Source organism: Phacochoerus africanus, chromosome 11 (genome assembly GCF_016906955.1).
Source record: "Phacochoerus africanus isolate WHEZ1 chromosome 11, ROS_Pafr_v1, whole genome shotgun sequence".
NCBI classification, from domain to species: domain Eukaryota; kingdom Metazoa; phylum Chordata; class Mammalia; order Artiodactyla; family Suidae; genus Phacochoerus; species Phacochoerus africanus.
In genome coordinates this window covers 122,829,380-122,840,365 of record NC_062554.1, presented here as the reverse complement: position 1 = coordinate 122,840,365, position 10,986 = coordinate 122,829,380, and the positions used below count along the sequence as shown (strand labels likewise).

Below are 10,986 nucleotides of genomic sequence, written 5' to 3'. Positions count from 1 at the left end.
GGCTAGGGGTCTAATTGGAGCCGTACCCACCGGCCTACACCAGAGCCACAGCAACGCCAGACCCGAGCCACATCTGTGACCTACACCACAGCTCACGGCAACGCTGGAACCTTAACCCACTGAGCAAGGCCAGGCGTCGAACCCACATCCTCATGGTTCCTAGTCGGATTCGTTAACCACTGAGCCACGACGGGAACTCCCACAGACTGCCTTTTGCTACTTCTCTGACCTCCTTTCCTGCTGTCCCTCCCTCAGCTATGCTGGCTCCTTTGCTGCCCCTCAAATAAACTGGGCGGGATCTGAACTCAGGGCCTTGGCGTTTACTATCCTCCTGACGGCATACTCACCCCACCTCATTTCTCCCGGTAAAGAACGACTGGAAATCTCTGTGCAAAGAGCCTCTGCCATCCCTCATGCTCCTTCCCCTCTCTGGTTCCTCCTGGATGAATGAACCTGGCTGAAAAGCTGAACTGGGACAGGGAGGGTTCTCAGCTCCAGAGCAGCCCTGCCTGGAGCCATCACCCCACCGGCCCCATCACCTCGGTGCCCCATCCAAATCAGGCGTCTGCTTCTACAAGGCTGAGGACGGGAGGCAGCCGAGGCACTTCACCCAATGAGGCCCGGCCACTAGCAGATTGTGGATACTTTTTATACTGAATGCAAGAGTTTAATTTAAATTTTATTTTTATTCACGTTATAAACTTGTCCCATTGTTTTCAGACATAATGACATGAAACTGTGCAAAGTATGCCTGTATATTTATAGTCATTTTCATTCTGTTTGTCTTTTTATCTCCTTTCCCCCACCGACACCCTCCCACGAGATCTGAGAGGTTCTCATGGTCTTTCACCCTGGCCAGGAGAAACCACACATACGGAGGAATAGCACAGCCCAAGGGCCGGAAAGGGAACTTCTTTCAAGAAGCTTGGCTTCTCTCTCTCGGCCAGAGCATTTTGAAGACAGGTCCTTCCCGGTTATGCTCAGCGCAGCAGCTGAAAAAGGGACAGGGAGGTGCATTTTAATGGAAACCTCAAACGCCTCTCCTCCTTTCCTGTGAATTACCTCTGTGTTCAGGCAGCCCAGCTAGACGGCTGCGAGGAAAGACGTGTGTGTGTGTGTTGGTGGAGGCCTGGGAAAGAAAATGACCCTTTTACCCGCCCCCCCACCAGCCAGCCCTGTAGGTGGTCCAGGAGGGCTGGGAGTGGGAGCTTTGCAGCTGCAGACAGAAGTCAGATTTATGGTGGTAATGCTCCAGCGAGCCAGAGAGGGAGCCAGAGAGCTGGGAGGCTGGTCCCTGGGCAGAGAAGAGCAAAGCCAAACCAGGGAATGTGAGGTCAAATTCCTGATGGTGGAATAGTGTGGCCCCATCCATTCCCCTCCTTTGCTTGGCACACTCAAGTTCATCCTTCAAGGCTCATCTCCGAAGGCATCTCTTTTGGAAAGACTTCCCCAAAGCCCAGGCATGGCCAATCCTCCTTCTCGTAGATACCCCAGCATGCCCCCGCCACGCAGGGGCTTGTTCAAATGTTGATTTTAGGGTCTGCGGGGACCTGAAGAATCTTGGGGAGTGTAGCCCTGGAATCATCATATTTAACAAATCCCTGTTATTTATTTATTTATTTACTTAAATTTTTCGGCCATACCTGCAGCATCTGGCAATTCCCAGGCCAGGGATCAAATCTAAGCCACCCATGCAACTTATACCACAGCTTTGGCAACGCTGGATCCATAACACACTGTGCACACAGTGGGAACGCTAATCCCTATATTATTCTGATGCAGAGAAAGACTGATACAAAGTGTGGTGTTTTTCAAGTATTTTGACCAGGAATCAAAGCAAACCAGAGTAAGAAATACAGTTTTCACTGCAGCTCCATTCACATGTCTGTATATACCAGTAAAATAAAGAATACTTGAAATTAAACTTTTCCTTATGTCTGAGACACTCTGATCCATTCTACCCTATTCTATCTAAACAAGAGTGTTGGTTGTGGCTCAAGAACATGATTCCCTGTCCTGTTCACAGCTTGTGTCCTGCAGTTTGAAAAACACATCCCTGGTGGTGCTCAGCGAGTGTGTGATGAATGAATGAGTGAAGGATGGAATAAATCAATGCATACGTGTATCTCAACAACTGGAAAACCGTGGGGCTGCATGAGATAACTTCTAAGATCTCTTCATTTAAAATTCTGAGTTTTGGCATTCCCTTCATGGCTCAGCGGTTGACGAACCCAACTGAGATTCATGAGGATACGGGTTCCATCCCTGGCCTCACTCAGTGGGTTAAGGATCCGGCGTTGCCATGAGCTGTGGTGTAGGTCACAGATGCAGCTCACATCCCGAGTTGCTGTGGCTGTGGTGTAGGCTGGTGGCTGTAGCTCTGATTCGACCCCTAGCCTGGGAAGTTCCATGTGCCTCAGGTGCAGCCCTAAAAAGAAAAAAAAAAAAAATCTGAGTTCTGATGCTTTTTTTTTTTTTTTTTTTCCCCAATTCCTACAGCTTCACCATGCCCCTGGGCTCTGGTAATCTTTCATTAAAAGGATCTCCACTGATACAAGGGTTCCAAGGGTTCAATTTTGATTTGTTCACTAAAGACATGCAGTGTCTTCCCTTCTAACCTCCCCGGACCTGCCATCCCAGAGGCTAGAAGGACAGCAGAGGTAGGAGGTGGATGCAAAGAACAGGAGATTTCCAGGAGTTGTGTTTGTGGTTTTCTTCCCTTGTCTTCTGTGCCATCCCAAGGCTGAGGCAGAATGAAGAGGAGTCCCTGTGACCTGGAAGGGGGTGCTCTTCAGGAGGTTAGGGAGGTGTTCTGTTGTGTCAGTAGAGAGTATGAGTATTTAAGTATTTGAACTTTTGTGCCCAGAGGGTGCTGTGAACCTCAGGGATTCCCATCCTGCTACTTGTAGCTCATCTCCCTGGGGCAGGAACCAGGGGTTTGGGAGGGAGGCCTCTCAAGATGGCTGTCCTCTTGTTCTCTGTACATCCCCCTGCTTGACCAGTGCCTGCTTCACCCACACCTACTCACACGACTGATTGACCTTCCTACAGACTTGCCCCAGGCCCCAACTAGTGATAGCTTATCAAAGGGGCTGTGAGAGGGGTGCCCCTCTGCTGGTTTCCATGGTAACTAATGAGTCAACCTGGCACCAATACCCCTTAGAACTGGCCGTCTCCCCCACCCCATCCTCCACCCCAGGAGTGAGCAAATCTGCTGCCATGTCCTGGCCGCTGCCTGCTGCCCACAGTGGGGTGTTGCTCCAGGACCTTGCTTCTGACACATACGCTCCTCTAGCCATTAAATCTCTCATATCTCTGTTTCTGACTCTGGGCTCTTTCTTTGGTCGTGAAGCTGGGCAAGCACAAGGCCTTGCAGGCCTGTGGTGTGCAGCCCAACAGAAGGTCACTATAGCACAGTGTGGGTCTTGAGGAGCTGGGAGCAGGGTGGTCTTCTTGGAGCTCACCCAAGGGGCTCTGGTGACCACTGCTCCTGCTCATCCGCGGGATGAGGCCTTGGGACAGCTGAAGGAGAGGGTTCTGATGGAGGCCAGAGGTAGTGTTCTCTGCTGTTTGGACTGGAGTGGAGGCGAGTCCCCCCTTCCCAAATAATATTGTTATGCTCTAACACTGATTGCGTGTTTGCCTATCGCTTGCACTCTGCAAAGTATATCATCTTGTTTCAACCCCATAACAACTCTGGAAGGTAGACAATATTATTACCCATAACGTACAGCTCAAGAAACTGAGGCACAGAATGGTTAAGTAACTTGCCCACATGCAGCAAGTGGTAGAGACAGGATTAATGAACCCAAGAAGCCTGACTCCAGGGCCCACGAACTTGGTCATTACCCTGTGTAGGCCTCATTGGGGGGCCGGAGGGGGGGGGCGGTGGCTGTCAGTCAAGGGAGGGCCTTCTACCTGGTGTGGTCCTGCAGAAAGTTCTAGGAAGTACTGATGATATTTGGAGTCATCACCACATTCTGTCATCCTGTCTAGAGCAGGGACCTCCTGCTCCTGTCCTTGACCACCACAGGGGTCCAGGGCAGCACATGGTGAAACGTCCTGGTTTAGGACATCCCTGCTCCGGGAACAAGTCTGCTTGGCCAGCCTCTCAGTAGGAATGCGTGGGACAAGGAGAGCACCATCAGAGCCAGAAAGATGGTGCCTTTCTGGTGATGGAGTCATTAAGGGTGCACGTTCTGGAAGGACAGGGATGGCGTAAAGGCATCAGGCAAGCTCCCACCAGCTCGAGGATAAAAATGATCATTTATGGAAAAACAATGACATGGCTGCCCTTGGGCTGAATACTTTTCCAATGTCGTTTTAAGGTTTTTTTCACCACCACCTTATAATGAGGGATGTAATGAATCCTTCTTCCCAGGCTACAGACAGAGAGTCTGAGGTTCAGAGAAGTTAAGGAAATTGATCAAGGTCACCAAACAAATCCATCTGAGGAGTCCTCTTGAGGTGTAGTGTTTATGGGACCCACGTCTCCTGGGGCAGCTGTGCTGAGGGAACAGAGGTCTTCTCGGGGGAGGACAGTAGGGGCCACACACACGGTTCACGCAGCCTCGGGGTGGAGGGGCTGAGGGTTTCCAGCAGGAAAGGGGCACAGAGCTGGGCAAAGGCCGGCCAGCTGTTCACACGGGCTCTGAGGTGACTGTGTTTGGGCAGTTGGAACTGCAGAGGTTCAAGTGCAGACCCTGATACCTTGGAACTGAGCCACAGCTCCGCCCCACAATGACCGTGTGGCTGTGAGCTTAGAAAAGGTACGCAGCTGTCGGCGTCTCAGCATCCTCAGCATCCTGTGAATGGAGGTAACCCTGACAGAGCACCTTTGGCAGCTACAGGAGAAAGAGAGCAGGACCAACTCACCAGGGATGTGGCTGCAGACAGAGGAGGGCACTCCTATCTGGAGAGGCAACCTCCCTTCAGCTGTGAGCCAGCAGAAGGCTGAGTGCCACCCAAGGAGGCTCACCTGAGGCCCAGAGGAAAGGGCTGAGGCTCATGTGGTGTAGAATGGGCTCCCTGTGCCAGAGGTGGAGTGGAGAGTGGGCGAGCTAAGCAGTCTGAGCATGGTTCCCTGTGCACATGCACGGACAGAGAAAGAAAGTAGCCTCCCAAGTCCTTTTCACTCCAACCCCAGCATCCCCTTGCATCTCGCCGGTGGATCACGGTCCCTGGTCAGGCAAGCTGGCCTCCATAAGTCACTGTAAGCTGGCTAGTGCTATGGCCCCTCTATCACCCCCACACACATTCTTTAAGAACCACTGTGCTGAAAATAAGTCCAACCTGGTTTCCTGCCAAGAGGTATGGCAGCCACCCTGACATGTTGTGCAGATACAGCAGATGGGTCAGAAGAAGGGGGTGAACCCTGGGCTTCAGGGCACCAAGGGACATGAGAGGCTGAAGACCAGTCACCACTGCATTCTGTCCTCCCTTTATCTACAGCTTCTGCATCCAGGGAGAGAGTGGGGACTCCTTCTGATTGCTACCCCTTGTGCGCGAGCGTGCACACATACGCGCGCGCGCACACACACACACACACACACACACACACAGGCTGATGATCAGGCAGGAGCTGGGGGAAGGACAGCTTGTTGGGACAGGGGCTAATCTAACAGGACATGACCTTACTATATGAACCACCACCACCAAGCAGCGGTGACAGTCCATCTGGTTGTGCCCAGAAGTCCCCTTGCTGTGCAGAGGAGCTGGTAGCACAATTAACAGTGCACCAGTCGTTGGATGACAGCTACGTGCAGGGGCGTCCTGCAGGCGACACCGTAGGCACAGTATCTCCATTCAGCAGGTGAAGAGAACCGGGCTCAGAGGTTTTGCTGTCCCACAGGCACAGGATTTTGACGGTTCAGTCAATATCTGTGGAATGACCAAGTCCATCCTGCTGCGGGAAGATGGAACGCCTCCCCCCTTAAGGGGCGCGCACTGGAGCTGCACCAAGTGAAGAGACCAATCCTCTCATCCCTTGGAGTGGAAGGTGGGTGAACGAGCAGAGACGTGGCTTTCGGAAAGTAAACACACCGTGACTCACCCTCCTGACCACCCCAGGCAGGTGGCCTGGCCTCCATCTCCTGCGGAGGGCAATCTGGGTTAACGGGAGCAGGGAGGCACCCAGCCGTGGTGCCCTGTCGCCAAGGGTCCTTGGCCCAGAAAACACAAGAGGCTTTGAGGCCTCAGAAAGCAGCAGCTCCTCACCCCTCCCCAGGATGCCAAGGCTGCTCTTGGGCAGGCCTCTATGTACAGGCCACATTGGGATGCTAGGTCAGCTCCTTGAAGCCTGAAACCCAGGGCTGCTGTCTATGAGCTGTGTGGCCTTGGGCAGGTGAGTAACCTCTATATGCCTAAGTTTTCTGGTCTGTAAAATGGACAGAAGACTATAATAGTAGCAGAAGCTGTCTTCAAGGCTGCTGGGGGGAATAAAGGAAGGCATACTTGGGAAATGCTTGCCACATTGCCCGCTTCGTAATGTCTGCCCCAAAAATGGAACTGCTGGTACTACTGCCCTCTGGGTTTCTCAGAAAGTTCCCTCCAGACCAAAGCAACTGGTCAGAAACGACCCCTTCCCCACCTCCTCTCCCCCCCCGCCCCACCTCCACAGAGACCCTCCCTAGCCTGCCTCTCACTCCAGCAGCTCCTGCAAAACTCACACAAACAATTCTTATGAACCAGCTGGGCAGGCTTTCTCTGTGTCTTCAAGCGAAAATAAAATCCGAGCGTACAACTCCAAGCCTCCCTTGTCTCAGGCCTGCTGTCAAAACCCTAAGTCCCTACTTTCGAGTCAGGGTATGTGCACCCTGGGAGCATTGGGGGTGTGCCAGGAATACAGGAGGCCCTGGGGTAACTAGAGCACCCCTGGGAAAGTTAAACATTTCAACTGAAGGCAACTTAAAGCACTAGGTTTATGTTAACGCAACCATGACACAGACTATGTATTCTTGCGAATGTTTAAGATGAAGCAAAATGTAGTTCAGGCTTCTGATAGGCACTCCTTGTCCCCAGGGAGTATGCGATTACCCTGCCCAGGAGCCAGGGGTTCTTCGCTGCCAAGGCCTGAGAAACCCTACCTAAGCAGTGAGGGGTGGCTGGGTATCTTCTTGGGACTATCCTGGTATCTTCCTGACACATCCCCATTCTCCCAGGAGCTGATCCTTGTCTTTGCAAGAGGTGGCCCGTACAGCCCAGTGCCCAGGAAGCAGTTCAACCTGCCACCATCAGAAGAGGGCAGGCTTGCACTCCTGGCAGGAATGGCAAGAGCCAAGCCTGGTTTTCAGCTTCCCGGCTTGGCTGACAGCTTAAGAGATCCCAGGAGGACCTGCTTCCTGCCTCTCATCTTGGCTTCCCCATCCTCACGGAGAACACACCTGGCTAGCAGGTGATGTCTGAGCCCCCTGGCAGGGCGGGGCACAGCTGGTATTCAGCAAGTGCCTCATGCTTGCCATCCTGACAGCACTGTCTCCTGGGGCTTCCAGCAAGTGGGACCTCCAAAGGATTAAGGGTGACTACGGGGCTTTCAGCAGGGCCCAGCCCTTCCTTTGCCTCTGAGGCACAACGCTGTGGCTGACAGATTCCAGCCGGACCTAGAATGTAGTGAGAAACTCTGTGTCTGTGGCCATGACGGTGACTAAGTCCATTCTATGTGATTTTCTTTTTTCAGGTATCCTGAGTCAGGCCAAGGTCTGTCTTGGAGGAGCAGGGCTAGAAGGGCCTGAACGTAACGGCACAGGTGGACCCCCAGGACAGGTGGAGCCAGCTGTCTCTGCTCTGCTGCTTGACCCAGAAGGCTTAAGAGCCCTGGATGCTGAGCATGAACTTGGAGAGTGAACATGAGGATGGTGGAAAGAGAGGAGCCAAAGGGGGCACTGGTGACCCTGAGCAGCAGGCCTGTCTGAGGGGTGGCTCTCAGAACCATCCTGACTTGTCATGGCAGCAGACACTCAGCACAAGGGAAGGAAAATTCTCTGACTCCTCCAGTTCCAGGGGCATGGGGAAGAAGGCCAGCTGAGAAAGACAAGATTCAAAAGCACCCCAACCTAGGACTCCCCTGGAGCAAGCACAACTCCCAGTGCCCTCTCCGGGGACATCTCCTACAAGTGGTTTCATAGGATGCAGCCTCCTAGGGACTCATTACCTCCTGGCCATGATGGAGACTTCAGGGCAAACCTAGACACTGCCTTGGGTGTCCCATCCAATTTCCCTGGTTCTGGAAGATATTTCTGTACGCTGGAAGATATTTCTGTAAGCAGGAAGGTGTAGACACGTCCCCAGACAGCTCCTCTCTGGCGTGTGTCCCCAAGGTGGGGGGCAACTGGGACCTCTCCACGCAGAGGACACAAGCATCAGCCAAGGGATCGGCCAGCTTGGCCGCAGCGGCGCTGGCCCAAGTGCAGAAGGGGTTTAAGGACTTGAACCTGGCGGGTGCGGGGGAGGGCCGGCAGAACAAGGCCCGTCCCTATAACTGCCTGCCCGGCGGGGCCTTCCAGAAGCCCAGCCATCCACTGGGCCCCACACAGACGCCCGGCACCAGGCCTTATGCGTGCAAGCTAAGCTGTGCGACAAGACTTACTCCCACCGGGGCACGCTCCAGCAGCACTAGCTCCTGCACACGGGCGAGCGGCCCTACCAGTGCCCCTTCTGCGACAAGGCCTACACCTGGTCCTCGGACCACCGCAAGCACATCCGCACGCACACGGGCGAGAAACCCTACCCGTGCCCGGACTTCGGGAAGGCCTTCGTGCGCTCCTCTGACCCGCGCAAACACCAGCGCAACATGCACAGCAACAAGCCCTTGCCTTGCGCCGAGGGCGGCCTGACCTTCAACAAGCCGCTCTCGCTGCTGTGCCACCAGCGCACGTCCCTGGGCGAGAAGCCTTTCTGCTGCCCCGCCCGCGACCGGGAGGTCGCCGTGGCCAGCCGGATGATGGAGCACCAGTGCGTGCACTCGGGCGAGCGGCCCTGCCCCTGCCCCACCGGCGGCAAGTGCTTCACCAAATCCTCCAACCTGATGGAGCACCAGACGCTGCACCCGGGCCAGCGGCCCTTCAAGTGCGCGGACTGCGGCGTGGCCTTCGAGCAGCCCTCGCGCCTCGCGCGCCACCCGCGCATCCACACGGGCGAGAGGCCCTTTCCCTGCGCGCAGTGTGGCCAGGCCTTTACGCGCTCCTCCACCCTGAAGGGGCACCAGCAGATCCACTCTGGGCAGAAGGGCTTCCTCTGCGCCGAGTGTGGCCGGGCCTTCCGCATTGCCTCGGAGCTGGCCCCGTACATTCGCGTGCACAACGGCGGCGAGAGGCCTTAACAGTGTGAGGACTTCGGCCAGGCCTTTACCCGCTCCAACCACCTCCAACGACACCGAGCCAAGCACCACAGCTGCAAGAAGGAGCCCATCCCTTCCTGCGCTGATGAATGCAAATACTGAGAAGGCATTGGACCTGGACCTCTCTCTAAAGAAAGGTACTTTTCAGTTTTTACATGAATAAAGGAATCCCCGAAGTGGTCTCTATGAGGGACTCTTCCAAAGCAGCGAAGTGTACCTGGGATAACTCAGACCGAGCCAGCTGGCTCACTTTCCTAATGAAATGACTACCCTGGGGAATGTCTTTATGAGCTTAGCTTGAATTAGAGAAGGCCTTTATCTTAAAGACAGGGGCGCTTATGTCCTGTGTTAGAACCGGTTATCCTAGAATTCCAGAACAGCCTTAGCATCTGGAAGAGTAGCCTGCTGCGCTTTACCCCGGAGCTTAGTGCCTGGCGCTAACTTGAGCCTCGCCCATAACTTGAGCCTCGCCCACAAAAGCCACGGGGGCCTTCTCTCGGCCCGCTTTTCCTGTTTCCATCCCCGGAGCTTCCATCACCTGTTACATTTACAGAGGAATCTGCCCATTTTTAGAGAAAGAGAGATACAAAATTTCTCCCTATGGGCCTGACCATGGTTGAGAAAACCTAGGTTCATTTCAATTCGCCAGGACCGTGCGCTCCAATTTGAAGTAAATAGAGCACCTCTTGCGCAAGTGCCAATCATCTTGTCTGTTTCACGGACATTAAAACCAGGCTTGAAAACCCGAATGACTTAGATTGTTGCCTACGAGGTTCTTTGAAATTTGCACTCCCCACAGCCATTCTTCAAAATGCATTGACACATATATTGATTTTTGTATAAAGTCAGCAGTCCTTAGACGTTCCCGTTGTGGCTCAGCGGGTTTAAGACCCAGACTATTACCCATAAGTACACAGGTTTGATTCCTGGCCTCACTCAGGGGATTAAGGATCCGGCAGTGCCAAAGCCTCAGGTGTGGCTCGGATCTGGTGTTGCTGTGGCTGTGGCGTAGGCTGGCCGCTGCAGCTTCGATTTGACCCCTAACCTGGGAACTTCCATATGCCACGGGTGCCACCCTAAAAAGAAAAAAAGAAAAATGAAATAAAGTCAGTAGTTCTTAGCTTTAGACTTCAAGTGGGAGGAATCCACAACTTCAGAGTTTCCTTGATGCACAGAGGCAAACAGCACTTTTTTTTTTTTTTTAGCACTTCTGATCTTACCAAAATTAAAGAAGTTATTCTGCAAAAAGGTACTGTATTCTCCTTTTGAGAATATCTATAGTATATTTCTTAAATTGTGACCAAAGCCTGCCAAATCTGAATTTCTCTTGGTTTCCTCTTGGTTTGGACTCAGGGAGTGACTGCTATTGGCCAAATAGGAATGATAATAATGGAATCATAAAAGTGAGCACCATCCTACCAGGAGAAGAACTTCAAATGCAAAAGCATTAGATAGAGAAGTTCTGACCATCAGCCGTAACCTTGTGATTATGCAGAGAGTAAAGGCTAGTATATTTTTTTTCTGGGTAATCAGTGAAATGTTTGAAAACTATAATTAATATTCCTTTTACCCTTGTGTAAATGTTTGAAATGTTTGAAAACTATAATTAATATTCCTTTACCCTTGTGTTCTCTTAAGATGGTATTTAGTAC

At 52.9% G+C, this 10,986-nt stretch overlaps 1 protein-coding gene across 1 annotated transcript; it reads left to right on the top strand.

The window, feature by feature from the left end:
• The first annotated feature begins 6,962 nt into the window (after positions 1-6,962).
• ZNF648 (zinc finger protein 648) lies at positions 6,963-9,688 on the top strand. Its single transcript, XM_047754408.1, is given in 4 exon segments — positions 6,963-7,299; positions 7,676-7,838; positions 8,186-8,561; positions 8,564-9,688. Coding segments are annotated over 4 exon segments (1,749 nt in total). The 3' UTR covers positions 9,437-9,688.
• Positions 9,689-10,986: the final 1,298 nt, after the last annotated feature.